This window comes from Microdochium trichocladiopsis (genome assembly GCF_020744255.1).
Source record: "Microdochium trichocladiopsis strain MPI-CAGE-CH-0230 chromosome Unknown B0I36scaffold_5, whole genome shotgun sequence".
NCBI lineage: Eukaryota > Fungi > Ascomycota > Sordariomycetes > Xylariales > Microdochiaceae > Microdochium > Microdochium trichocladiopsis.
In genome coordinates this window covers 230,623-257,676 of record NW_025763548.1, presented here as the reverse complement: position 1 = coordinate 257,676, position 27,054 = coordinate 230,623, and the positions used below count along the sequence as shown (strand labels likewise).

Sequence of the window (27,054 nt, the reverse complement as noted above, 5' to 3'; positions counted from 1 at the left end):
CGAAAGTGCTGACGAGTCGCGACGACCTGCCGTCAGCTATACGTGTACAACGTCACCGAGCCGGCTGCAAACAGCTCGTCTCGGCCGGGTAAACAATAAAACTCGGATCCGACACGTTTCTTCAAACAGGCGCCCTCTTGCGCCTGCGGTTGACTCTATCTGCCAACCTTTGTCGACGCCTACCAAAACCCCCTAGACTGCCAATGTGAGCATCCAAAAGTCTCCCATTGGAGCCGGTAACAACCTCCAGCCCGACCAACCCCCAGCGAGAAGACCAGCCAGAAACACCAATTCCAAAGGGAAACCCTCCCTCCCTCATATGCTGCAGCACCTTGCCGCCCGCCACCACGGCCGGATCCCCAGACACGGCGTCGTACTGGGCTGGCACAAGATCCAGATCCGGCACACCGGCACGCACTACAAGCGCGGCGACGACCACCGCCAGATCGTCTACGCCTGGGTCGACCCGGGCACGCGCCAGGTCCAGCGCCGCCTGCTGCCGTGCAACATGGCCCACGAGCGCGTGACCTGTCGCTACTGCCTGCACCCGGAGCCGGCCGTCCCGCACGAGCAGGTGCTCTACCTGGGCGACTACGCCGAGCTGGAGGACGACGAGGGTAAAGTGGACGCCAAGATCCAGCGCGAGGTCCGGCAGATGAAGGACCGGGCCAAGAGCCATGGGTGCCGCAAGAGTTGACGGCTCCCCAATGCCTAGTGGCGCAATGCCTGGGAGGCGGCATGGTAAGAAAAACTTGATTGTCGAGAAGGTGTTGCTGTGTGCTGCTGGCTAGTATATGAAGGTTTTAATACATAAGGGCTGATACGAAGCACGAGTACTATATGTGCGATGAAAAGCTTAGCATCATCTTGCTCTATGCAAGCGTGGGACGGGGATTTGTTGATGGCCATCAACGGCTCGGCGATTCCTATAGAGGCGCAGGGCAGTCTCCTGATGTCAGTTTTTGGAGGACCCGTAGTGCTCTTGTAGCTTGTACCACTGGTAGTATCTGTAAATCAACAAAGTACGTTGCCCGGGAGTGTGAAATGTTAAACAATCATCTTCCAGATCTAGGAAGTTGATAGCTGGACGATATAAATTCTGTCACAGGATCTGACATAGCTCCATCCAGTTGTTGATACCCGATCTACAATCCGTGATCTCACATCCTCAATGATCTTGGCCCTTCATGAACTTCTCGGACGTACATGCACTGCACAACATCCCCCAAGGATGCCCAAGGCAATCTGATTTTCGCTTAAAGAACGGAGTTGAGGCACTTCGAGAGCAGTCTTTGTTTAACCACCCACGTGAGACGACCGGTCACAACAAAGCGCCACGGTCGTCTTCTAGCATCGCCCAGCGTGAACCCAGGCCCTGATTCAGTGGTCAGCAGCAAATATTAAACACCCAAAACACGGATTACAACGATGAATGGTAGCCGGGGGGGGGGGGGGTGTGACAAGACTCACCAAAATCTCCAGCCCTCCTGCGAGCCGCTCCCGCCCCTCTCGCACGTGTTGACCAGATACTGCGCAAGCTCTTTGCATTTGGCCACGGACAGGTTCGCGGGGCTGCCAAAGTTGTTGCTGATCTGGAACTCGAACTTGTTCACGCCCAGCGGAGCATTGTAGCAACCCGTCTTGGCCGCCGCGAGGCCGTACGCGCCGCTACCGCCGCCGCCGGTATTGCACCACTGCGCGGCCGCGCTCAGCGCCGCGTCCTTGTTGCCACCCCAGGTCTTGTCCGTCGCCAACGAGCTGCACGAATTGAAGGTCGGGGGCTGGAAGCCGATGGTGTGCACGCAGACGTAGGCATTGGCCCACAGACTTTGGCAGCTTGTGCCGATGGATGGCTGCCAGGATATCAGGCGCGTGGTGCCGATGCCGTACGCAGCACCGATGGTGGCGCAGGTATCGCCAGCCTTGACAAGGTAGAACTGGTCACAGTCTCCCACCATGTAGGGCTGGGTAGGCTGGGGCGTCTGGATGCCATTGGTGGGGCTTGTGGAAGTCGATTTGGTGGTGCTTGTGGAGGTCGATCTGGTGGTGCTTGTGCTTGATGTCGAAGTGGAAGTGATTGGTGCCTCAACACAGTAGGACCGCCCTACAACGTAGTTACCACACTGGGCCGTGATGGATGGATTCTGTTGTCACCAGAGGCGTTAGACTCCACTATACCTGGCTAGTGACGAATCCGGAATCACTACATGTCGTGGTAATCTCTCAGATCTGATCATAGAGTGGAACTTACCCAGCTCCGAAAGTCTTGCAGGCTAATCCCCCATTCACTCAACATCTCCGTACAGCTAATCCATCCATCGTTGTCCACCCACCATGTGCACTTTGCACTCGTGCTGGGGTCAAAGGGGAAGTTGGGCTGGTCGGCCAGCAGCGACAAGTCCTTGCTTGGGGCAGCGGTCGCTCTCGGGTGCTGTGGTGGGACAGCCTCCACCGCACGAGCGGCAAGAAGAGCTGTGATCCCGGCCAAGACAGAGAATGGGGGAAATTTGACGGGATGCATGGCAAGAGCTATCAGGGCGTACGTCGCGGATACTTTCTTGAGGATGCTCTCGTTCGACAGAAGTGATCTGCTATGACCATATATACTTGATGACCCGTGAACTGCTTCCACAGATGAGTCAGATCAAGCAAGGAAGGGGACTGCACACGAGCTGCAGGGGAACATACTGCGTGCGCACAATGCCCCTGGGTATCTGATCATTCCACGGCTGCTCCTAGCAAATTGGAGATGCACATGGCCAAAGAATTGACATGGCCATGTCTGCCTGCCGGATTTGGAGGTCACGCATCGGCATCAATCTGGTTGAAGTTTTCGATTCAGGATTCAACATGAGATGTTATCATTGGACCAATTCGCAAGTATTACATGCATTCCATGAGACTACTACTCAATTGGAGGATCCCAAGCCGTATGATGTAAGCCGTATGAGGTGCAAGGGCCAAGGTTAACGTTGCATATAAAGTCCCTGGCGGGACCCGTTCGCCACTGGAATTACCAGTATCGATCATGGGTTATTGGGAAAGTCTCTTGGTTGCGAAAGTGTAGAGTTCCGCTTCGGGCCTCAATGCGCGCCTCTGGATGATTCAGCCATGTGCGGTGCTTATATGCCGGGCACCCTACATCCCTGCCGGCGCTTACATTACGGGAGCCGATCATGGCCCCTGCATGGCATGTTTGGCGTCCTATTGAGGCTGCCCAAGTTGAGCTCTGCTGTAACGTAATCTCATGATTCCTCCAGGCACGAGTGCATTCCTTCGCGACTCGCGTCTTGGCTTAGCACCGTTCCGAGGCTTGTCACTAATACGGTTTTTTCCTTTCTGTCAGGGTCCGAATTGGTCATGATTTTGTTGCTTCCGGACTAAAAGCTCAATAGTACCACCAACGAGATCTTTCTCCTGTCTACAGTGTTCACAATGCAGCATATCATATAGGGGGTATTACGACTGTCAAGGCTGCAGGACATGCCCATGGACATCAAGTCCATGCCCAAGCCTGCCATTGGTCCAGCAGGTCGCTGGCCCTGCCGGGTATGCCGCAGTGTTTGCAGTCTACACATTTGGACAAGCCTCTATATCAGCTTCACCTACCCGTCCCGACCATACAATCTGCTCGACATGAAGGCGCTTGTGCTGGTCGTAGATATTTAAGACGGCCGCCTTGAAGACGCCGAGCTCGCAACCCTTTCTACTGCAGATCAACCTGGAAGACAGGACTCCAACTCCAGCCACCGTCGGATGACTCTGGTTCAGCACACTCGGCGAACCTAACTTTGCACCTGAATTGTCCCGCACGCTCTTCTATTGTCTGAGCTTCTACTGTCTGAGGACAAAACTTGGACGAACGAGGGCGATGTAAAAGATGGTGATTTGTTCCTGCTGGAAATGTCGTCTGGTCACACAAGAATGCGCATTCCTCGCAGAGATATTGAGGCACCGAGTCATTGAAGCATGGACTGCTGTATTATGGTCACTTCTTTCAATATGAGCTCCATCTAACTTGCTTCGAAAATGAGAATATCAGTGCCTCCCGGCTCTTCACCATCGTCGGGAGCCACCCACATCTGCAACTTCGAATCCGCAACCAACAGCTTCATCGGGTTTCTGTTGACCGAATGCCCATTCTTCGACCACTTGGATATCGGGATGGAACTGAGGAGGTTGTGCGTCTCGAGGTCGACCAGGTCGATACCTCCGAGCTCGTACTTCGCCGTCGTACTGGTGTTGCTGCCGTCTGCCGGCGGCGACGCGAGGTTGCTCACGCCACTACAGGCCGCCATGCCCGACTCGATGTACTGGCAGTCCTGGTAATCGATGAAGAAGTTTGGGTTCGCCCATTTGTGCACCTCGGTGCCGTCGAGATTCCACTGCGTCCAGCTGCGGGAGCCCCAGTTACCACCAACCAGCATTTTGGCTTTGTGGTCGTACAGCACATTGCCGCAATGATCATTGGCATCAAACATCTGTGCAGCCTCGAGTGTCTCCGCGTCGATTCGAAATATGGTCGCGGCTGAGTTGGGCCGGTACTCGGCCAGGGGCACCCAGATGTGCTTGCCGTCATAGTCGATGCCTCCGGGATGGTATTTGTCGCCTTGAATCAACTTGATGTCGCTGACAAGCTTTCCGGAGTGATCGAGCACGAACACGTGCCCCATTCCCTTTCCCGGGGATCGATCATACCCATCTCGAGGCTGTGGATACGTCACCGTCGGCTCCAATATCTCCACGGACGACACGAATATCCGGTCGGGAGTGATTGCCATGCCTTGACAGTGGAAGGAGGGAAATTCAAGGTGAATGGTTTGAGTCTGGCTCCATACCGTGTTTCGATTCAGAGACTTGAATAGCGTCGCGATCTCCGGGTTGGCAGTTGCAGGTGTAGGTCCCTGCGCGGGGCATGCATTGCTCGCTGAACCCATGCTTGCCATGATGCCGATTCCGACGATGAAAGTGAAGGATACCCGTAGCCCTCTCATGTGGGCAAACAAGTTCAGCAGACTCGTAGATGACTCCAGTCTGCTGTCTGTTCCAAGCCCCGCGTCTCGAAGATAAAACTTGTTGCTACCCTCGTGCAGATTCGCCAGCTCTGCTCACCCCGCATCGGAGGTACTTCGGCCGTGGGAACGCTGACACGTATAGCGAAGTGCCAATAAGGATAGATGGAGCTGGTCTTGGCACACCTCCCAGCTTGAAAGCGGCTCGCCTGCTCACCACGTCCACAACGAGCCTCCAAATCGTGAGCCAAGGTCACTGAGCGGCTCTGGCATCTGCATTGCTTACGATGCAGCTGCATGGCGGCACAGGGAAACCTGCCGTCCTGATCGGCCCCCACTGGACCAGGACCTCGCGACACGTCTCTGACCTGGGATAGCTGGTTGCCAATGCAGTATCCTCTCGTCCCAGCTGCACGGGCTGGCTGTCGACCGCAGTATTTCTGTAGGGTTGCCAAGCCAGAGCCTGCCTGGGAGCAGGCTCTGGCATCGCCCCGAATGTGTGGTGTGTGGTACTCCCACGCGGCATGATGCGAGCCACGTTGCCTGCTCGGGCATTCCGCCCCCAGGCATTCCGTCCTACCTAGGTACTTGTGCCCCGTGCCCTCACACACGTATACTGCACACTCTTCGGGCGCGTGCCAGCGAACGCCCAAGCCAGCAGCTGACCCTACCTAGGGCTGAGAATCATGGTCGGATCCCTGTCCCACGAACGTGACAGCCTTCTGGCCAGGTCCATATATGATGATGATGGCCCTGAGGCTTCTGATTCTTCCTTTTCAACGACTGTCCGGGATCCATCACCCCACAGAGCACCGAAAATGGTTCCAGATGACCTCCGAGCCCTCGAGGAGGGCGCACAAGGCTCCGAGAAGAAACCACTCGCGACCGCGACCGCCCGCAGTGTCTCTTCCGAGTCGTCGACAACCCCTCTGCCGACACTTGCGCTAACCAACACCCAGCGCTCGGCAATAAACCCAAACAAGAAGGGCCTGCCGGTCATCCAGCTTCCAGCAAATCCAATCCTCGTAGGGGAGGGCTACTTCGCCGGCTCCATCTACAGTACCCGCACGAGCGGAATCGTCGAGGAGAGGTATGAAACCCCCCTAAAGGAGCGCAAGGTCCTGCATGGACGATTGACTTGTTACTGTCAGGACTCATCCGTACGTCACTCACATAAAGTCCCTCGCACGAGAGTGGCCGCGACTCAAGTATCTGGCCGATTTCGTCGAGGCTGGCACTATTCCGAAGAGGTCAGCCGGGCTTTCGCAGCCAGATCTCGCCGCGCGACGAGCCAGGGTCAAGGTCGCCGCGATCGACTTCAGCGACGCTCTTGACATGAAGCACAGACTATGCGAAAGCGATGCTGAGCTGTCTGCAGAACTCGCTCGCCCTGCACGTAATCGCCTCTTCGTTGTCGAGGATCTGTCTAGTGTCATGATCGAACGGTTGGGCGACGCTCTGAGCATCGACCCGACATTCTTCCGTGCGCATATAGAGGACCACACGTGGTACAATATTCAGGATGAGTGGGTAGAGATGCCGGAGCTCGAATCCCAGACCGCAGGGAGGAAGTATGTGACTTTGAAATACATGCAGCCCCGTTTCTTCGAGGACGAACATCAGACGGGGAAAGCCAGAGAAGCGGCTGGCGGGTGGAATGTCCTCAGACGGCTGGACTGTGAGGGGCAGGTCAAGTCGGGCAAGAACGCGTGGTGGGAGGATTCGACACACCAGGTCGGGCTTCTACGGCGGAAGATCAGCATTTGGTCTAGCGAAACGGAGGACGGATGGACTGGTGAGTCCTCGACAAAGTTGACCCCCTTTGACAAGCAGACATCACCAGGCTGACAATGCATTACCCTGACCAGGCGTTATTCTGGTCGACCCAACTTTGCGCGAGGGTAATCCCCTCTGGAACGGTTACGGGAGACTCGACATTCCACCAACCCCCAAAGAGGCAGCCTCGCGGCCATCTCTTGGAACAACAACTCTGCCGCAGCCATCTCTTTTCCACCAGCTGGTCTCCCGTATCCTGGGCCTTGGTGAAGAAGAAAAGCAGAAGCTTGCTTTGGAGCCCGAACACATCGTGTCTCATGCTTATCCATTCGTCTTTGCGGCGATCCTGATCACCTTACAGTACACATTCACCGGACTTTTCCAAATCGAGTGGCAATTGGACTCGGAGCGCGCTCGGCAACTCGAAACCCTGGGCACAGCGCTGGACAGCCTGCACAAATGGCAGCGCCGTCTACCTTTCTACGTCGGCTGGGTCCGCGACGCCGTCACTGCGCTGGAAGGCAAGTATGCCCTCTGGCAGGACATGAGCAGCACACTATCCCCATTCACGACGGTCAAGCCAGGAGAGCCACTGCTGCAACGGGCGAATGGCCCCCAAGCTGGCTTAATGTCGCCCGCGTCGTGGCAGCGCGGCCTCCATCGCGATTTCATCAGCCTCCTGGCGCGCCTGCAAGCGCTCCAGCTGCGCGCAGACAAGATCATGAAGATGGCCGTCGCAATCATCAGCGTCGAAGAGAGCAAGAAGGCCGTGGTCGAGAGCCGCAACATGGGCCGCATCACCTACCTCGCATTCATATTCGTGCCCATGTCGTTCGTGGCTTCGTTTCTGAGCATGAACGAGGAGATTAGTGAGCGCAGCCTGATGGTGTACTGTGTGTTCTTCGCGGTCGCGATACCACTGGGATTGCTGGCTGCTGTGCTGGCGGCATATTGGAACTCGATCATGGAGTGGTGGGAGAAGAGACAGGCCAGGAGGGCGCCAGAAAGGATCAAGAATGTACGGGGATTTGCGAGGGGAAATGGGCTTGGGAAGAAGTCGAACACGGGCAAGGCGAAGAAGGGGTGACATGAAATGGTCAGAGTCTTCCTCTCTGATTGCTTTGCATCAAATGCCGTCTTCAATCTCATTGATTCATAATCGTACCATTGCGTTATCGGCATTCAGCCCTACTACAATCTTTGCACATAAACAAGACGCAGCCGCTGATGGGGCCAGAGCCATGCCTCTTGCTTGATTAAGACAGGACTGATGACGACCTTGCCGCCGTCCCACTCTCTCTCCACAAAGTATACTGTCCGATCCTTTGACAGCGTGGCCTGCGTCGTCCGTGTGCCATTCGACTTCAGCATGAACTCTCCCTCGACCCGCTCGGGTCGGTTCACATCGGTCAAGCTCTCGACCGAGACAAGGAGTCCGGCACCGCCAGCAATGTCCAGCTTCTTGTAACCGGCGGCAAGCCCACCATTAACAGAATTAGGGCTAAGTCATGAAAGCTAATCATGCAACGACAGTGGTCACCAAGGTCATCATGCCAAACACACAGACAAGCGTCCACGGCACAGACAACACACTGCCAAAACTCTCGCCGGGCAGCGTGCTACCCGCAGTCACGATCTGGTCTGCCTTGACGCATGCAAAGACGATGTGGTTGGCCTCGATGGTTGGCAGGCCGGCACTATCCCGCTGCGCAGCGTTGCCCCAGACCAACATGACCGGATGTGTCCGCGAGGCGTACCTGTCGTAGAGATCGGCGTCGCCGGACCAAGTGTATCCGTAGCCCGCCTTGCGCGAGAAGTTCTGGTTCAGCGGGATTTCTAGGGGTCTCAGAAAATAACGAGTCAGCATCATGATCCAGCAAGCCAAGGAGTCTCTAGCGGTAAGGGGCGCGGTTTTTGTCGAGGTTGGGTTCCACACGTACGAGAGTATTTCCCCTTGGTATACCCTTCGCAGTTGCGCGCATTCTCGATGAGCGGCGAGTATCCCTGGGTTCCCGGCACACCGACATTCCAGGCACTCTCTGGGCGGGCCATGACCTGCTGGCGCAGTTCTTGCTGGCAGGCCGCGCTGAGCACGCTCTCCGGGCACGAGCCGTCGGTCATGTTGTTGCGGTCCTCGACAGTGCGCAGCTCGTCAATGTCAAAGTGCGCGAGGAACAGCCGCCACGTGTCGGTCACGTTCTTGTCGACATCCCACACCAGCTCAGAAGTAGAGTTGCTGCTGTTGGTGTTGGTGTTGCTGCTGGTGCTGTACAGTGCGCCCTCTGATCCCGGCAGCGGAGGCGCGATCTCGACGATGATGCCCACACCGTAGGGTCCTCCTGGGTTTTCTGGGATTGGCCGCTGCTCTTTGACGGCGAGGACGAGATGCCAGCGGTCCTGCTGGGGGTCGCTCTCCGGGCTCCAGTCGCCAGGATACGGCCTGTCCATGCGAAAGCTCGGGATGGGCACGACTCCGCTGACGTTCACTGGGACCTCGGACGGGACAGCAATCTCGATACCCGAGTAGAGTCTGCCGTTGAAGGCCTCAGGAGCTGTGGCATGTGCCATCAGAGCGAAGGTGGCACACCCAAGAACGGCGGCCCGGAGGAGCGTTGTGGCATACATGGTGTGCGCGAGGGGAGCGCGGGGAGTTGGGGGAAGGTGGTTCGGTAGACAGCCTCCGTGCTTTTGATCAAGAGAGGAAGAATAAAAGGACTGCCAGGTCTGTTTTAACAGGATCACCAAAGTATAGTCCCAGATGGAAGATATGTAGTAGATGAGCGCCGTGCACGGGACATGGACGCAAGGGCCGCCTGGTTGGCGGATTGTCCGCTGCCGCCAGTCACGGGCAGCGACGAAGACCAATGACGTGAAGCGTCAGCGTATTCTTTTCACCATTGAACGTAACGGATATCCTTGCACGGTGTATTGGCTTGCTGCAGCTTTCCCGTCTGTGTTGGCTTACAATGACGTCGGAATTCTCCGCTCTGGATGTGACGGCACCGATCGCCTCACTGCGGCTTGTCGTGTGGGGAAGGCCACACCCTTTTATAGGCTTGGTAGGTTCTTCAGAGCGGTAGTATACTGGGGACTTTTGTTCCACGAGCCATCATTCGCCAGACCGGCGAGGCTGTAGCTGATGCCGAAGCTTAGACGTCCTGTCGTGTCAGTGCGGGCCGCAGCGGAGGGAGAATAAGCACCGCTTTCTAAGCAGTGAGCCGCATCGCATTCTTGCACAAGTTCCACCAGGCCGTCCGTTAGCGCGTCAGCACGAGTAGAGGCAGGCCATGCAACCTGCCAAGATGAGACAGGATCTTCAAGGCATTGCCGGCATTGAGTATCAGCGTGATCCACTGATCATCATGGTGCATGCTGTCGCGCACTCCGTCAAAATACAAGAAAGGGCTGCTTGTACTCATGGCCATTGCAACATGTACTTTATGACCTGCAAGGTATTTTTGTTGTAGTGGATTGAAGTCCTCATGCTTCTTCTAAGTTTTGCTAGACTCTGTATGCACTATGCACATATGCTACGATAGGGCTATGGACGCTTCGCCGACAAATCAATCCTCTGGATGTGAGCACTCATGACCCAACTCGACGCCACGCTTCCCGGCCATGTCCTACACGCTCAACCAACCTGTCATTGAAGGGTTCCCAGAAGCTTGAATCCTCTTCACAAAAATGAAAGTGTTTCTCTGTGTGAACATATCATCCAGAGACAACACGGAGATATTGAATAACCCATGCTCGTCCCCCATGACCTTACCGGACCTAACCAGGACGAGCCCAACCCTTGCTTGGACGCAGGGCTCCATACTTGTTCCAGGCAGCTTGGGCGAGTCGGCGAGCAGGTTCTAGACCAGGTGTAGGAAGCATCTGCTCATGTCGCCAAATCCAGAGAGCTAGCTGCTCAGCGGCAGTTGCAACTTCAGGGTGGACTGTGCCAGTCAGCCCATGTCCCGGAAAGCACCAGAGCAGGCTGAACTTCAACTTACGGCGAAGGCACCGGTGTGATAAGCTACCACAGTAGGCACAACGGGTTGCTCGATTACTCCGCTCGCCTGCCTGGTGGCGACAGGACTGTAGTGCTCCTGCCAACTGGCGACGAAAGCACCTCTCACAGGGAGTTGATGCCACCTCCCCGGCGACGGTAGGGCGGCGCGTAGCTTCCGGAGGATGCGCAGAGGGGACCGATGGCGCCAGAGTTGTCGACGTAGGTGGCAACCGCAAAGAGGGCCGTGGAAACCGGAGCTGATAATGGCCACTTTGGCGGTCTTTTCTTAACTGTTGCAGTGGCTGCCGAGGCAGTTGTTGCTGCTATTGCTGCGTAGAGACGGGCCGTAGATGCGGGTGATGCTGAAGGAACTGAGGGAGCTGTCGTTGGTCGTGCTGCTGGGGATGCTGCACAGCTGGACTGCTCGGTTGCGTCAATGGCGGAGCATCGACATCAAATGACAAGGTCGTCGGGGCCGGTGTACCGACTGGATGACTTCCAGGCCGGGCGGGAGATCCTCTCTGGATGAGGGCAGTACTTGGAATACCCTGAGGAACAGGGCTGGTGCTGCGCTTCAGGGACACAGTCGCTGTGGACGAAGTCTGATTTGGAAGGACAAGAGGTCAAAGTCAACCACTAATCTAGAGGTCATGGCGTGGCATGCAGCGAAACTACCGAGGAAACTCACAGCACGGAGGTCGAATATCTCGGGCAGTCCCGCAAGCACTGCCGTCGGTCGCACGCGTTCGGGCGCCCACGTGCGTGCGTATTTGGAGTCGTTCTGCTGCACAATGATGTCTTCGTGTGCCCATTCCCATGCAGTAGAGTCGAGCTCTGCACGGCCATTGTCGTCCTGAGTAAAGTAACGAATAGCCTCTTCGACTTCGTTGTGAGTGTAGGGAAGTGCCCGAGACGAATTCGGTGCTGGGTTGTCCTCCGCCCGCCTGGAGACGAAGCGCGCAAACTTGACCGCCTTGAGGAAATCGGCCTGTGCTGGAGCTTGGGGGCTCATGTGCTCCAGCGGGATTCCAATTGCGTCAAAGGGTCAGTAGTATTGCAGCCAAAACTTGAGCCCCATGGTGTCGTGAGCCATGATCGCTCACTCTGTTTGGCGCGCGGGTGTGGTGAGGTGGTGGTGATGTTGCAGTGCAGCAACACTGTCTGTGCTTCGTTGACGGCTGTGGTGCCAACGTGCCTTGTCTTGTTACCAAGGTGCAAGAGCCGCCTTTGTGGCGCAACGGGTCTGGAGTCCAGCACCGGAGAAATGCTTCTCATGAGCGGCAAGGCAACTGCTACGCGCCTCTGCCTTGTGGTTGTGACCCGCTGGAGCCCTAGGCGCCTGGGAGTGTGGGCTGCATGATCTTGTTGACAACTGAAATGGCTGCCACTTGCCCGCTACATCCCAACACGAGACAACAAGATCATCAGTACAAAATCACCGCAGGGCTTGAGCCCAGCTCCACCATGGTTCAAGACTTCTCCCAGGACTGGGAGCACGAATGGGATCCCTTTGATGCCATTGGATTTCCCGAGATTGGTCGTCATCCTCCCTCTCAAAGAGACTTTGACCGGGCTGTCAAATACGCTCGGTTCATGACCGACCCTGACCGTGTCAGGGAAGCAGGTGATGCAGCATCCCATCTTCCCTACACCCGAGACCAAGTCAATGAGGCGGTCCTCTACTTCACCAACGGCGAGGACAAGCTCGACACGGAGACCTGGGAGTGGGCGTTCTACGACATCATTGTCCAACGCCAGGACAATCAGTATCGCCGCTCCTGGGCGCCCTACACTCGCCGCTGGGCGTCGTGCGTCCTCCAGCAACCCATCATCATCGATATCGGCAAGTCGCATAAGCAGCCGTCGACCACTACGCAGGTTGCCGCTTCATACTCACCCCTGTCGCCAAAACCAGCTGCGACAGCATCCCGTAACTTAGTGACCCAAACGTCGGCTTCGCGCACCCGGCTGGCCAGCACAACGATTACTTCGCCTTACTTTGAGACCCCAGCCAACGGGTCGAGATTGGAAGACCAAGACGTGGTTATGACCTCGGCTGATGGGCAGCTTGATCTAGCCAACGCTTCTTTGCAACCTCCGTCCAGGAACATCAAGGCTGAAGACCCATTCGAAGACATGTTCCCATCACAATCATCACCAGCTAACGGATGGGAGCACCGCATCCTCCTCGGCTTCCACAGACCCCAGCTGGAGCTTGCTGGCCGGCACAACACGGTCGAGTCGGATAACCGCATGCCCGATGTGGGGCTGGCTCGACAAACGCGGTGCCGTCCAGCGCCGCCTCAGCAAGTTCAACCTCGCGGGCAAACTGGTTCCGTACGCATACCGGCCCGAGCACCTCTCCACCCCGGACCACAGAGACATTGTGTTCCAGCCGGAGCTTCGCGGTTTTTCGAAGCGTCAGATCCGCCAGAAGATCAAGGACGCCCGGGAGGAGCCGCCCAGGGAGCATCCGGGTTGGGTGCGCACACAGACTCCGCTGCCGTCTGCTTGATCATCGACTGTATAGGAAGCTTGGAAGGTGCGTATTATCAGAGTGGTGGGCTGAGCTGGGATGCACGGGTGCCAAATTTCAAGACCGCGGGCGGTGCTTAGTCGCCAATGGAAAGGCACGGGACTGGGTTGGCAAATGGCACGTATTGCAAGGCATGCGAGATCATCTCGTTCAGCATTCACCACCATCCAGGCCGTGAATGTCAAAGAACAATTTGACTCTGATCCACGGAACAGGCCGTTATGTACTTAGCCCCATAAATATTCAATTCAACACTCGATGGCTTTGTTACCAGACTACCGCACAGTTGTCAAATCTATGATGAATCAAATACAGGCACTGTTGATCACTTTGTCTGTAAGGGAAAGACATCAACAATTGTTTGCATTTCGTTGTCTGTGAGCCTCTGAGGATTTGGCGAATTGAACACACAACTCTTGCTCTCCACAGACAGTCTGTGGAAGTAATAGAAACAAGCAACCGGTTGGGCTGGGTTGTGAGAGCTCTTTCTTGAACCCGGCTGGGATCATGGAACAAGCAGAGGTCAACTTACTGCCGGTTCTTGGTCGCAGACCGGGGGGATGGCTGACACGCAAGACGCAGCCTGCCCTCGACCCTTGTGCCCTTGCATAGATGGAACCAAGGGAACGAGCATGCAAGAGGACTAGCGAATCAGACCGTGGAGTTTGCTCCACCTGAGAGTCCTGGAGAGCCTTACCAATGCCTGGATGCTTCACCCGACCCCGCCAGTCCTATGTTTGCGGAGAAGTCACAAGGGTCGTCCCCCGCGCTCCTTACTTTTGCTTTAGGCATGGTCGACCCTCGTCCACGATCAACAAGGGGAGGAACGAGCACCCGACGGGGTTTCACGACACAGAAAACCTGCTGAGACGAGCGACAGAATAACTCGGATCCCTGGTTGGGTGGTGTCCGGGTTTTTTCTTCTTCGTCAATCGCCTGCCTGCCACTATGCCAGGTCGTGACCAGTTTACTATCGGGTGGATCTGTGCGGTCGATACGGAATGTATCGCCGCGCAGATGATGTTCGACGAGGTCCTCGACAAGCCAGATGACATCCCATCCCAGGATGCCAACGCCTACCGGTATGGGCGTATCGCTGGCCACAACGTGGTAGTGGCCTTGCTGCCACTTGGCCAGTACGGCATCTCGTCTGCCACCAGCGCGGTCAAGGACATGATCCGCACTTTTCCCATCCGCAACGTGCTCATGGTCGGCATCGCCGGTGGTGCGCCACGCCCCGACCACGAACCCGACATCCGCCTCGGGGACGTCGTGGTCAGCACGCCGGGTAACGGGGACGGCGGTGTCCTGCACTATGGCTTCGGCAAGAAGTTGCAAGACCAGGAGGACCGGCAGCGGTTCCAAACTACGGGCCACCTGAACCAGCCGTCGATAGCTCTTCTCAACGCAATGAACCTGCTGAAGACAACCCACAGAACCGAGGGGCATCAGATCCAAAATTGCATGCAGGAGGCGTTGCAGGCAAAGAAGAAGCTCAAGCCGAGGACGAGAAGGGAGCTACAGCGTCCTGACCCCAGCACCGACAGGCTCTTTAAACCCGATGCGCTCCATGCCCCAAATCATGACAACTGCGACCACTGCGGGGATGGCGATTCCGCTCTGGTGGACCGCCCGCCGCGCGACCCCGACGATGATGACGACCCCATGATCCACTATGGCCTGATCGGCTGTGCCGACGAGCTGATGAAGGATGCCGTCATGAGAGACAAGTTATCACGGGAAAAGGGGATCCTGTGCTTCGAGATGGAGGCTGCTGGGCTCATGAACTACATGCCATCCATTGCCATCCGGGGCATCTGCGACTATTCCGATTCGCACAAGAACAAGAAGTGGCAAGGTTACGCGGCGATGACTGCGGCGGCCTATGCGAAGGAGCTGCTAAGCAACATTACCCCTGATCAAGTACTGGCTGAGGCGCGACTTGCCGACAAGATTGATGTTGGGTTCTCCAAGAGTGCGTAGATGAAGAAGCTGGCCCTTTTCTCTCTCGCTCTCTCTCACTCTCTCTCCCTCCTTCCTTGAGTAGATGTGCGTGTGTCTGACAGCCTCTTAGTGACTCAACAGATTCAAGATGTCAAGATTGAGTTGGGCAGCCTCAGAACAGCATCCACTTATTCCCATATAGCGCGGTGGCTGTCTCCAGCCGATCCGTCGACGAATTTCACGCGGGCGCTGAAACAGCGCCACGAGCATACGGGCCGCTGGCTTCTCGAAACGCCCGAGTACGGCTCATGGAAGGACAGCCCGGATTCTTTCCTGTGGTTACACGGCAAGCCGGGTTGCGGCAAGACCGTTCTGAGCAGCACGGTGATCCAAGACCTGGACGAAGCTCACTCCGGGTCACACACTCTGCTGTATTTCTACTTCGACTTTAGCGATACAGCAAAAGAGACTGTCGACAGCATGGTCCGGTCTCTCGTCCACCAGCTATACCACCGGGTAGCCGGAGCACGGACGTTTCTCGACTCGCTATACGCTTTATGCGGTCATAGTAGCTCCCAGCCGTCGACCGACTCGCTTCAATCGACGCTCGAGTCCATGTTTCAATCGGCGGGGGGCGTGTGGTTAGCGTTAGATGCGCTGGATGAGTGCACGACCCGACAGGAGCTCCTAGATTGGATCCGACATCTTCGAGAGACAAGTCCTGGGGTCTCCTTGATCGCGACAAGTCGCCTCGAGCAGGAGATTGAGGCTTCGATCCGCAGGATGAAGTCCGGCACCAGCATTATACCGCTGCAGAGCGAGCGTGTGCATTGCGACATACAGCAGTATGTCGAGGCAAAGGTGTATGGCGACAGTGCCCTTCGCCGTTGGCGGAACAGACCCGCTATCCAGGCGAAAATCCAGAAGGCTCTGATCGAGAAGGCTAATGGGATGTGAGTAGCATTACACGGTAGCAGTCACGGATCTACACGACTAATGCGCTAGTAGGTTCCGGTGGGTAACATGCCAGCTTGACACCCTCGAGGGCTGTAAGGACCCAAAGGTTTTAGACAAGGCGTTACAATCCCTCCCAAAGACCCTGGATGATACATACAACCGGATCATAGAACGAATTCCCGATGAAGATAGACCATCTGCGATACGCATCTTGCAGCTCCTGGCATTTTCAGAACGCCCGCTGCATGTTGAAGAAGTCGTTGATGCGATTGCTGTGGATCTCACGAAGACGCCGCGGGTTGACCCAGCAGATCGCATGCCCGAGCCGGACGAAATCTCCCACTACTGTTCCGGCCTGACAGTTGTTTCGGAAACCAGAGATGAAGACATCGTTACAAAACAGATCCAGCTGTCGCACTACTCAGTCAAAGAATGGCTAGAATCACGTCGCTTGGCAGAGCCACTTGCAACTGAGTTCCAGGAGCAGCATGCCCGGGCGGCTATTGCAGAGATTTGCATAGCATACCTGCTGGAACTCCCTGATGATTTTTCTCTTAGAGAAGCCAGGGACAAGTATCCATTCACCCATTATAGCGCTGCTTATTGGCCGGGACATGCCTCAATCGGCCAGACTGCTACACATATTGTTACCACCCTAGCTATAGAGCTGTTCGGGAACGCGCAGGCGTACTACCTGACTTTGGTTCTCGGTGTGTACACACAGCGGGCAAGTGGTACTGGTGGTTGGTCTCTCGCGACTCCCTGTTTGACCTTTGCAGCACATTACGGACTGCAAGGAGCTGTCGAACAATTAGTTCACCAGGGCGCCGATGCCAATGCCCAGGGGAAAAATCACGGCAATGCTCTCCAGGCTGCCTCATCAGAGGGATACGAGGCCATTGTGAGACTACTTGTCGAGCATGGCGCTGACGTCCATGCTGGGGGCGGAACTTACGGCGGCGCTCTTCAGGCTGCTTCTTGGGCAGGGCGCGAGGAGACTGTGAGATTGCTTGTTGGCCTGGGCGCCGACGTCAATGACCAAGGCGCACGCTACGGTACCCCCCTTCACGCCGCTGCGAAGTCGGGGAACACGGAGACGGTGAGGGTTCTTGTTGAACTGGGCGCCGATATTGACGCCGTGGGCGGATACACCGGAAACGCTCTTCAGGCTGCTATAATGGCAAAACACGAGGATACTGTGAGACTACTTATTGGTCTGGGCGCCGACGTTAATGCCCGGGGCGGAATCTACGGTAATGCTCTCCAAGTTGCTGCATCAAAAGGACACGAGGCTATTGTGAGACTGCTTCTCGACCATGGCGCAGACGTCTATGCAGAAAGCGGTTGCTACAACAGCGCTCTGGAGGCTGCTATGAAAGTTGGAAACGTGGATATTATCAGACTGCTTCTTGGATAGATTATATAGGAATAAGACGAGAATACGTAAAGAAGCCCAGTCTATTAACATCGTGGCCGTTCTTCTAGTAAAGGTGCAGGCGCGGTCCGGGTTTTGGCCGCCGCCTCGAGGTACTGTGTTGCGATCCTCAGGAGGGAGAACCCGTGGTCTAGTGGCTGCTCAGTTGATTGTGCAGTCATGCGGCAGTGCTAGGTACTGGTCAGTATTGCGCTAACAAAAACCTGAGTAGCCGAAACAGCGGCTGGGTAGCAGGGCTCAGGGAGACAGTGCGAAAATACCTACTAACCCATTTTGCCCGAGGCCCGCCGTCGGTTTTCACGGATGACCAGTTTGATAGCCCGGTGAGCTAGTTATGAAGGCTACGTAAGTATTCTACTACTCTGATCTATAACCCCGCGGAACTTGGATAAGAGAAGTAATTAATCTTATCTACTTCTCGACCAATATCTAAAGAAGACAAAGTCTTCTTAGGTTCTACTAGTATTATATATCCCGTACGTCTAATACTAGAGCACAGCTCTATTAGGGGTAGGCGAATTACCTGGTGGTAATATTTCTCCGGCTGAACGCGGATAGCTATCCTAGCTAGGCTACTGCCCACCTTGAGTTGCAATCGCACAAACCCGAATTTTGTTTTCAGCACTCGTATCTACGTTAGTCCAGCCCTCACCGTAGCACGAAAGCCAAGCACAACACCACAACACCACAACAACACAACAGCACGACCTCTCCCCAGAACCCGATAAACGATCGGAGCGCAATGACCGACACTAGAATGGCCCCCAAAGACTGGGCGTATGGTTCTTGTCCCTTTGACACTCTGGGCATTTCGATCAACTTGATGAGCCACAATCCTCCGACCGACGAGGACTTCAAGAAAGCCATCCGCGCTGCGCGGTATGCTACAAACCCAGACCGTTCTGATATTGCCAGCCTGCCGCCACCTCCTTTTACCCGTAGTCAGGTCGAAGAGGCAATACAGTACTTTGTTATGCCCGACAGTAGTCAGGGAATCGAGCTGGACCATGACATGTGGGCATGGGCATATGACCATTACATTGTCCAGAAGCAGAACTCACAGTACATCCGTACCTGGACCCCGGAGTACGGATATAAGGCCATGCTGGTTCCCGCGATGCCAATTAACATCAACCTGTCCACAGTGCGTTGGATCCTATCAACTCTGCATCTGCTCAAGAAGATCTGACCTCAAGGCACAGGGCACTTCAGCCAACACTCACTCAACCATCTCTCATGCCCAAAGTTCGTCTGTCAATCACGTCCCTTCGGTGCCGCCCAGAATCGACCTGGCCATCGAGCCTATCTATCGTCCCGTCCCTTTCCCCCTCACACGACATGACGTTAGCGGCGTATCGCAGACGGCCGGGCAGCTCCACCTCGACCAGCAATTCTTCCAACAGCATGTCGACAGCCCCCCACAATCTTCGCCATCCGTATCAACAGCCACGCTCCGTGCCCTGTCTCCATCCCCGCCCACATTGACAGGCACCATCTCCACCCAGCCGCAGCAGCAGCAGCAGCAGCAGCAGCAGCAGCAGCAACCTGATCTGCCACCCCGACTATTCGTTGGCTTCCACCAAGATCAGATCTTGAAAGCAGGCGACAAGGACCAGCCAGGCGCGGACTACCGCCAGGCTATATACCGACAGGTTCCTGCTCCAGGCCGCGTGCGATGGCGCATGCTGGCGGAGAACATGGTTGGCAAGCGAGTACCGAGAGCGTATCGTCTTGAGCCGAGGCAACTCAATGTCGATCCCGAGAAGATTCTCTTACGGGAAGCATGGGACGACCCGACTCATGTTTGCCCAGACTGGATCCCGACGCCTGAAACGTAGTTGGCAAGGACTTTGCCACGGAGAGCAGCGGAAGAGGAAGTAGTGGACCAGGGCACGGCAAGGGTGTCACAACCGTGCGGAACGTGCCAGACGGTCTGTGGTCCTGGTGGGATGGCGCTTCTGGCAGCTCACAGGATCAGGACAGTTACTGAGTATGTTGTCTAGGCTGGCGTTGAGCACGGCGCACAGAGGTTGCCGTGTTGGAATTCTCCGGGCGCAGGTCACAGGGAGAGGCATCGATGTTAACAACGGATCGGACCATGTCACAAGATCAATGGACGATTCTGTACCCAGTCTAAGAATTGTAGGAAATACCATCACACCATCGCGATCCACAACAAATGCGTGATTGCCCGCCCCAGTGCTTCAAGCAGACGTGCCGTGCCCAGTGACTTGATGATAACTTGCTTCCCTTGCTTTCAATTGAAGAACCGTACCAGTGCGCTAGGCTTCGGCTCGACAAAGTGTATGACGACTTTGGAGAAGCTGAACTTGACCTCGTGACCATCACGTGTTCCCATTCGGTAGCCTCCGGCCAGCGATTCAATGTTTCCACTATAAGGCGCCCGCAGCGAACCTGGGCCCTTGATCTAAATTTGCATGACAGAGTGGACGAGATCACTCACTCTTCGTTCTCATTGTCGTCTTCATCGCCGCTGTCGAGAACTTCCTCATTTCTTCCCGCCCACCGGGGATCAACAGGTGTAGGTATCCAGATGGGGCAGTCCTGCGCCAGGGGGTCTTCGCGAAACAGCACATGGTCCTTCCTGATCTGGGCGGGGTTGATGCGGTACCTTCGGGGTACGTCCTCGCCGGCCATGTTAAACCGCCGGAGGCGGTAATGGGGCCGACTGCGCGGATTTCTGACACAGTGGACAGCCTGGCGGTAGTCACGGCCGGGATGGATGTGCCGGCCAGCCACGTGAACTTGCTCACGATGGAATCCCACGAACCGCCAATGCGGGTTAGCCCGCAGATCGACAAGATATGCCCTTGTTCCGGAAGAGATGGGGTACACCTCGCATGGGGATCTAGCCTCTCGTTGCCCATGGCCCCGTCCATGACGTTCCTGGTAGTCGTGTGGCTGGCTGCTGGCCTGTGTGGGAGTCTGAGGACCTATCTGTAGTGGTTGTTGGAGCAGATCTTGTATCTTCTGTTCGAGATGTTGAGAATCCATTTGTGCCCGTAGGCTCTCTCGGTCCTCATAGTGCTGCTGAAGTGGAGTGTTGGGTAATGCTGGAGGTTCGTCGGTAACAGTGGAAGGCGACGCAGGAAAACTGTTCAAAATGATGACAGGATTGCTCCAGAAGAAGTTTGGAGGTGAGCTGCTGCTCATTCCAGCTGCCAAGAACGCTCCAGACCCTGGTGTTTCAGCACTCTCGCCGTGCTTGGCTGACCCTAGGTTCGTCGACCTGCTCTGCGTGGGCAACGCTGTAGGCTGCTGAGTGGTTGTGACTCATCAGATAGTGAACTAGTGTGGATGATGACAAGGACAGGACTCCATATTTTAGACTCACGATTCTGAGACGAAGAGTCTCGGGCATCCCAGAGATAGCCGCGCCAGGCCGGACCCTTTCTGGAGCCCAGGCGCGTGTGTACCATCCACGACTGCGCCGGACGATAATGTCCTCATACGCCCACTCCCAAGCAAGAGTGTCCAGACCGCCAGAGCCATCGTTGCTCTGGGTAAAGTATTTCACCGCTTGATCAAGCTGCACAGCGCTGTAAGGCATGATCAGCCCCAAAGAGTCCTCTTCTGCCTTCCTCAATACGAAGTGTGCACGCCACACAGCCTGGTCGAATACGTCCTTTGTTGGGGCTTCTGGTGTCATGAGTTCCAAACTGACGCCGACTGCGCCAAAGGGATTGTACGATTCCTGCGAGAGCCTGAGCCCATGGTCGTGGCCCGCCGCTTCCATCCTGCCCATTTATCGTCTGGCCCCAGACGAAGCGGGCAGGCCTTGATGAATGTCAAGACTGTCTTTTAGTGGCTGACATGGCAACAGCTTGACAATTAGGTCGAAGGCTGCCTTTAATAACGACCGTCGAGGACGCCCGGAAGGCAGAGCTCGCGGTGCCCCAGCCGATGTGTCACGGCTGAAAAGGATTGTTTGTTACACTCGATCACGCGAGAGGCCTGAGGGGCTTCAGTGTCATGTCCAGGGGCCAGACGCATGCAGCAAAAGCAATCTATACATGCAGCCACCCACAAGAAAAGGCGTCGCAGGTGCAGTTTGGACAGGTGAGCCTAAGATGCTGGGTATTTGCGCCATGTCGGGAGTTCTGTTGAATCAAAACGGCTTGGGACTGTTGATGCGAGGGACAAGTCACAAACAACAAACACAACAAAGCAAGCTCATTTACGCACGGTGTGAGCATGTTCAGGCAAGACCGCTGTTCAATTGTCATTAACACTTATCTCTTTGCCCCTGTCTTCGTGTCAGTGCTAGCTATACCACTGCTCAACCGCACCTCAACTAGTCGCAGAAGACGCATCAACGGCATCATGGCCACTAGCAACATACCCACTTTCTGGCAGGAGGCCTGCGACCCTATTGCCGCTCTTGGCATTTCTGGGAACCTCATGCGGCCGACCCTTCCTGCGCAAGCGGCTTGTGCGCGGGTCGTCCAATGCGTGAGGTTGGCCACGGACCCCGTGTGTGTCGGACGGGTAGCTGCAGATAGCCCTGGTCTGCGGCTGTGTGTGGCCGACTGGACGTGGTCGCCTGGAAGTGGGCGTACCAGGATATTGTTGTGCACAGTAATGGGAACCAGTACATGCGCTCGTAGGCGCCAGAGGAGATCTGCCCGACCAAGCTGGCGGAGGACAGACCATTGATCTGGCACGGCAAGTAAGTTCATCTCCATTCTGGTTCTGATCCTTTCAACCCACCTGCAGGAACACGAAATGCAAGCAGCCTCGTACGTCCCCGGCACCATTCTTTAGCCACTCACCATCAGCAAGAGTGCGATAACAAGCCTGATGTCACCAGGCGGTCTGCTGAGAAGGAACCGTGTCAGCCACAGAGCAGGGCTCTTGGGACCCATTTTGTTCGCACCGCCTCGCTGCCAGACCTGCCCTCCTCTCGACCTGCCCGCACAACTCGCGGCCCATTGCCAAGACAACAAAGACCTTCCGATTTTACCCCTCAGCAGGATCAGCACCACTCTCGTGCGGCACAGCGTCCCTCGCCGACTTCTTGTTAAGCTTTGTGAGTCATAGAAATCATGCAGTACCATAGTTCAATTGCGGCAATAAGCATCTATTTTCTCTTTGTTAGCAGAAATCTCGCCATGTTGCTGCGTTCCTGATTCTGTTGGCTGCTGTCTGCAGGCAATGGTCGATTCGATATATTATGGAGGCAGAACTTTATCTAATAAGCATACAAAGCACCCCCCTCATCTCCTCTTTCCCTCAACTTCCCATTCTCCTTCTTCAACCAAAATCTCATCCCCCAAGCACACATAATACTTGTCGCCGCAAAAGCAATCATGCTCCCAAACCCCATCATAAACCCCGGCGCACTCTCATTCGGCCACAAATACGCACAATAGATGTACGCCAAATTGGCCGTGACGTTGACGAGACTGTACGCCACGGCCTTCTTCTCGGGAGTCTGGGAGAGGGTATTGCTCACCCACCCCAGGATCACGGACCCTACGCCATAAGCGCCGGTGGCGTAGAGGAAGGTCGAAGTGTAGCGGACTGCGGTGTTCATGGTGCCCACCGACATGGCGAAGCCGATTATCGCGAGGCCGAGGCCGGCAGTGATGTGCCAGGTGCGTTCGTTGAGGCGGCCGGAGGAGTAGGCAAAGGGGATGCCGAGGAGGCCGGAGACGAAGTAGGGTGGTGCGGTCAGGAGGAGGGCTGTGATGGATGTGAAGCCCCTGGATTTGCAAGTGTGGAAGTCAGTTGGCTGTCCAGTGCTTTCTTGAGTTGTGGAGAGAAGTGAAGAGGATAGCTTACATGGATTTGACAATAGTGGGAAAGAAGTTATTGAACGAGCAAGCAGAGATGTGCAAGTTCTGCATGAGACAGAACAACCAAGTGCGAGGGTCCTTGCATGCCTGCTTCAGCCCATCCCAAGTCGAGCCTCGAGCCTGCTGGCCAACCGTGTCCCTCCGGATACGCTCGATAGCGAGATCCTTCTCTGCCTGTGTGAGCCAGCGGGTCTGCGACGGATCGTCGGGCAGTAAGAAAAAGCCGAACATGGCGATTCCTGCGGTGACGGCGCCCTCGATGATGAAGAGCCATTGCCAGCCTTTGATGCCGTATTTGTTGTCGAGAGTGGAGAATGTGGCTGCTGCTATCAGGCCAGAGCAGCCTGTGCTTACGACTTGACCGGTGTAAAGGATTGAGATGCGCGTGGCGAGTTCCTTGCGGGTGTAGTAGATGGATAGGAGGTACAAGGCACCGGGGTAGAAGGGCTGTGTCAGACGTCAGCGTTTTGATCAAGGATTGAGGACTCGAACATGCAGCTGGTTTGTGATGTTTGTAGACTTACAGCTTCGGCAAAACCGAGGAAGAAGCGGCAGGCAACGAGACCGCCGTAGTCTTTGACTCCTGCTGTAGCAGCGGAGACTGCAGCCCAGATGATCATACAGACCGAGAGGTAGATGGAGGGTCGAGTGCGTGTCATGAACATGTTGGACGGCACTTCGTCGTCATTGTGTCAGTATTGATTGAACGTCCAGGCATTACAGTCTCTCTTACCCTGCATCAACAGGTATCCCACGAAGAGGATAGAAATAGCCGTGTTGTATTGGACACCGACCAGACCCAGATCCTTTTCGAGGTTGTTGAGGTTCGCTTGCGGCAACGCGTTTCTGTCGAGGTAGTTCAGGAAGTACATAGCCCAAAGGATCGGCTTTCGATGATCGGGGCATTTGTCAGCGCGTGTCTGTTTGGACGTTCGTGGGTAGAACCTACCATGATTCGCAGGTCTAACTTGCGCACGAGAGCAATCTCTGCAGGATCAGTCTTCGCCTCAGCTCTGGAGTAGTCGCCTCTGATCTTGTTGGCTTCGACGCCAGCATCACTATGGGCAACCTCCGCCTTGATGTCTGTGACATTGGCGGGAATCTCGGGGGATGAGGACGTCATCGTGTCCGAACCTGTTCGGCTGAGCAAGAAGGAAAATGATCAGAGAAATGTGTGGTTCTGCAGTCGTGCTCAGAACGGATGTGCTCGGTTCCAGGTGCGCTGCTGATGATCAAGGACCAGAACGAGATGCATTACAACTCCACGGAGGGACAGAGCTGTATTATATGCAAGAGACCCTCACCTCTGGTTTGCTAACCTTGCCCTCATTGATCCACGATGGGGTACAGGGTACCCCAACGGCTACCAGCCCCGACTGCGCTCCCCACGGGGTTCGCAGTGCTCACCGCGAGCTTCCAACGCGGGGGGGGAAGTTCAGGTACAAGATGGCCCGTTATCCCGTTAATCCGTCCTCACCCCGGATCTACTTCGTGGGGTGTTTGGAGTACAAGCACCACGATTGGCTGAAAGGGAATCTGGTGTGGAGAATATGTTCCGTCGGATGGGGCGATTTCATCCCGTTATTTCGTTAATCCGCTACTCCGCTGGCCCGCTCCTCTCACGTAAAGCTTGGGGCACTTGTACATTTTCTGCCCGAGCATCGGCCGGAGGGGAGTAGACCATATATCTAAGACTCTTCTCTTCGTCTCGCGGGACGGGAAGGACATCTGATTCCTCATTAACCATTAGTCAGCCTGAAAGCAACCCTATACAGCAACATGTCTGCAGCCACTGTTTTCGACTCGCAGCTCTTCGGCAACATCTTCGGAACCAAGGAGATTCGACAATGCTTCTCAGACGAATCCTACGTCTCGCGCCTGATAGAGGCTGAGCTGGCTCTCGCCCAAGCACAAGAGGACGAAGGCGTGATCCCACCAGGCACTGCCGCGATTATCAAGGCTCATGGCAGTGTGAGCAAGATCGACTGGCCTCTGCTGGCTCAGCAGGCCGAGATCGTTGGTTACCCTGTGCTCAACCTCGTGGAGCAGATGACGACATGGGTACCTCCTGAGGCTTGTAAGAAGATCTCTGACGCATCTTCTCTTCCATTTGAAGCTAACCCTCAATCATCATAGCTGGCTACATCCACTGGGGCGCCACCACACAGGACATCATGGACCTTGCTTCAACATTGCAGATGAAGGCAGGCCTCGAGATTGTGGAAAGACTGCTCGTTCAGCTCGAGACCACGCTTCGCAAAATGTCACACGCCTACAGAGACGTACCCATGGCTGGACGTACCCATCTCCAGCACGCCCTACCCATCACATTCGGCTACAAGTGCGCAGTATGGTTGTCCAGTATCCGTCGTCACGTTTTGCGTATCCACCAACTACAAGAGTCAAGCTTGATGGTCCAGTTCGGCGGCGCTGCTGGCACACTAGCCTCGCTAGGCACGACTGACGCCGGCATTCGTGTACGGAAGCGCCTGGGGGAGGTCCTGGGGCTGACTGATCCAGTCATCACATGGCACGTCGCCCGCGACACAGTGGCAGAGATCATCAACTTCCTGGCTCTCGTGGGAGGAAGCCTTGGCAAGATCGCGCTGGACCTGATAATAATGTCATCCAACGAGCTGAACGAGGTCGCCGAGCCATACGTCCCCCATCGAGGAGCGTCGTCCACAATGCCGCAGAAGCGCAACCCGATCTCGAGCGAGGTCATTCTCGCGCACTCCAAGATCCTGCGTGCACAAGCTGGCCTCGTGCTCGACGGCATGGTCTCAGACTTTGAGCGAGCTTCAGGACCGTGGCATCTGGAATGGGCTGCGATTCCTACGGCATTCATCTCAGTGGTTGGGTCTCTATTCCAAGCTGATTTTGCGCTTGCGGGGCTGGTTGTGAACCAGAGCGCGATGCGCGAGAACCTCCTATCTACACGCGGGCTTATTGTGTCTGAGGCGGTCATGATGGCGCTGGCAGTACATATTGGTCGTGTTCGGGCTCATGACGTTGTTTATGCGGCTTGTACCAAGACGATTGACACGCCTGGGACACATCTTTTGGATATGCTCAAGGAATCCGAGGTTGTTACGAGCCATCTGGGACAAGAGGAGCTTTCGCGCCTGTGTGACCCGGAGCAGTACATGGGCTGCTGCCAACACATGGTTGATGATATGCTCAGGTTGTATCCGGAGACGGCTCCCAACGGCATCTCAGCGCCGGCGAAGAAGATGAACAGCGCGCTGAAAAGGGAGACAAATGGTTACACAAATGGAGACACGGATGGGTTGTCCAACGGTTATACTAACGGCCAGGTCAATGGCGTCCATTGAGGCAGTATCGCCTAAGTGATAAATAGTATCGGCTTGTGTAACTGCGTGGTAATAACTAAAGTTCTTACACCCCGGCTCATTTTCGAAATCTGCCTTTCCATGGGCCCAGCTTGCAGATATGTGGCATTTGTGAGCTGACTGAAACGTATGGGGGTTTTCTGGGTGGCTGTATCAGGGAAAGAGTAATTTTGTCTAGAGTCATTGTGCCGACCATAATTAAGTTTCTGAAAATATTGCAAGTCT

At 55.6% G+C, this 27,054-nt stretch overlaps 11 protein-coding genes across 11 annotated transcripts; 5 read left to right on the top strand and 6 right to left on the bottom strand.

Moving 5' to 3' along the window:
* Positions 1-1,466: 1,466 nt before the first annotated feature.
* Positions 1,467-2,521, bottom strand: B0I36DRAFT_348837 (uncharacterized protein; the record flags this gene model as incomplete). The annotated part of the gene is made up of 2 exons (XM_046156729.1): positions 1,467-2,144; positions 2,252-2,521. 2 exons carry the CDS (start codon positions 2,519-2,521, stop codon positions 1,467-1,469), a joined length of 948 nt encoding a protein of 315 aa, XP_046012311.1.
* A 1,438-nt stretch (positions 2,522-3,959) lies between these two features.
* B0I36DRAFT_322142 (uncharacterized protein) lies at positions 3,960-5,035 on the bottom strand. The gene has a single exon (XM_046153810.1). The coding sequence runs from the start codon at positions 4,992-4,994 to the stop codon at positions 4,014-4,016; it is 981 nt and encodes a 326-aa protein (XP_046012310.1). The 5' UTR covers positions 4,995-5,035; the 3' UTR covers positions 3,960-4,013.
* Positions 5,036-5,830: 795 nt separating this feature from the next.
* On the top strand, positions 5,831-7,875 carry B0I36DRAFT_362460 (uncharacterized protein; the record flags this gene model as incomplete). Its single annotated transcript, XM_046158664.1, has 3 exons — positions 5,831-6,102; positions 6,164-6,807; positions 6,881-7,875. The coding sequence occupies 3 exons, from the start codon at positions 5,831-5,833 to the stop codon at positions 7,873-7,875; spliced, it is 1,911 nt and encodes a 636-aa protein (XP_046012309.1).
* A 104-nt stretch (positions 7,876-7,979) lies between these two features.
* Positions 7,980-9,413, bottom strand: B0I36DRAFT_430927 (uncharacterized protein; the record flags this gene model as incomplete). Its single annotated transcript, XM_046162563.1, has 3 exons — positions 7,980-8,289; positions 8,546-8,624; positions 8,729-9,413. The coding sequence occupies 3 exons, from the start codon at positions 9,411-9,413 to the stop codon at positions 7,980-7,982; spliced, it is 1,074 nt and encodes a 357-aa protein (XP_046012308.1).
* A 1,149-nt stretch (positions 9,414-10,562) lies between these two features.
* On the bottom strand, positions 10,563-11,797 carry B0I36DRAFT_348833 (uncharacterized protein; the record flags this gene model as incomplete). Its single annotated transcript, XM_046156728.1, has 4 exons — positions 10,563-10,809; positions 10,913-11,156; positions 11,270-11,387; positions 11,474-11,797. The coding sequence occupies 4 exons, from the start codon at positions 11,795-11,797 to the stop codon at positions 10,563-10,565; spliced, it is 933 nt and encodes a 310-aa protein (XP_046012307.1).
* A 452-nt stretch (positions 11,798-12,249) lies between these two features.
* Positions 12,250-13,401, top strand: B0I36DRAFT_348832 (uncharacterized protein; the record flags this gene model as incomplete). Its single annotated transcript, XM_046156727.1, has 1 exon — positions 12,250-13,401. The coding sequence occupies one exon, from the start codon at positions 12,250-12,252 to the stop codon at positions 13,399-13,401; it is 1,152 nt and encodes a 383-aa protein (XP_046012306.1).
* An 868-nt stretch (positions 13,402-14,269) lies between these two features.
* Positions 14,270-17,639, top strand: B0I36DRAFT_348831 (uncharacterized protein; the record flags this gene model as incomplete). The annotated part of the gene is made up of 3 exons (XM_046156726.1): positions 14,270-15,296; positions 15,468-16,218; positions 16,271-17,639. 3 exons carry the CDS (start codon positions 14,270-14,272, stop codon positions 17,637-17,639), a joined length of 3,147 nt encoding a protein of 1,048 aa, XP_046012305.1.
* Positions 17,640-18,399: 760 nt separating this feature from the next.
* On the top strand, positions 18,400-19,495 carry B0I36DRAFT_408736 (uncharacterized protein; the record flags this gene model as incomplete). Its single annotated transcript, XM_046161880.1, has 2 exons — positions 18,400-18,765; positions 18,803-19,495. The coding sequence occupies 2 exons, from the start codon at positions 18,400-18,402 to the stop codon at positions 19,493-19,495; spliced, it is 1,059 nt and encodes a 352-aa protein (XP_046012304.1).
* Positions 19,496-20,117: 622 nt separating this feature from the next.
* B0I36DRAFT_408735 (uncharacterized protein) lies at positions 20,118-21,327 on the bottom strand (the record flags this gene model as incomplete). Its single annotated transcript, XM_046161879.1, has 2 exons — positions 20,118-20,912; positions 21,013-21,327. 2 exons carry the CDS (start codon positions 21,325-21,327, stop codon positions 20,118-20,120), a joined length of 1,110 nt encoding a protein of 369 aa, XP_046012303.1.
* A 1,542-nt stretch (positions 21,328-22,869) lies between these two features.
* B0I36DRAFT_288148 (major facilitator superfamily domain-containing protein) lies at positions 22,870-24,599 on the bottom strand (the record flags this gene model as incomplete). The annotated part of the gene is made up of 5 exons (XM_046151636.1): positions 22,870-23,383; positions 23,463-23,923; positions 24,001-24,152; positions 24,210-24,363; positions 24,426-24,599. 5 exons carry the CDS (start codon positions 24,597-24,599, stop codon positions 22,870-22,872), a joined length of 1,455 nt encoding a protein of 484 aa, XP_046012302.1.
* An 839-nt stretch (positions 24,600-25,438) lies between these two features.
* B0I36DRAFT_322135 (L-Aspartase-like protein) lies at positions 25,439-26,964 on the top strand. The gene is made up of 2 exons (XM_046153809.1): positions 25,439-25,553; positions 25,613-26,964. Exons 1-2 carry the CDS (start codon positions 25,526-25,528, stop codon positions 26,809-26,811), a joined length of 1,227 nt encoding a protein of 408 aa, XP_046012301.1. The 5' UTR covers positions 25,439-25,525; the 3' UTR covers positions 26,812-26,964.
* Positions 26,965-27,054: the final 90 nt, after the last annotated feature.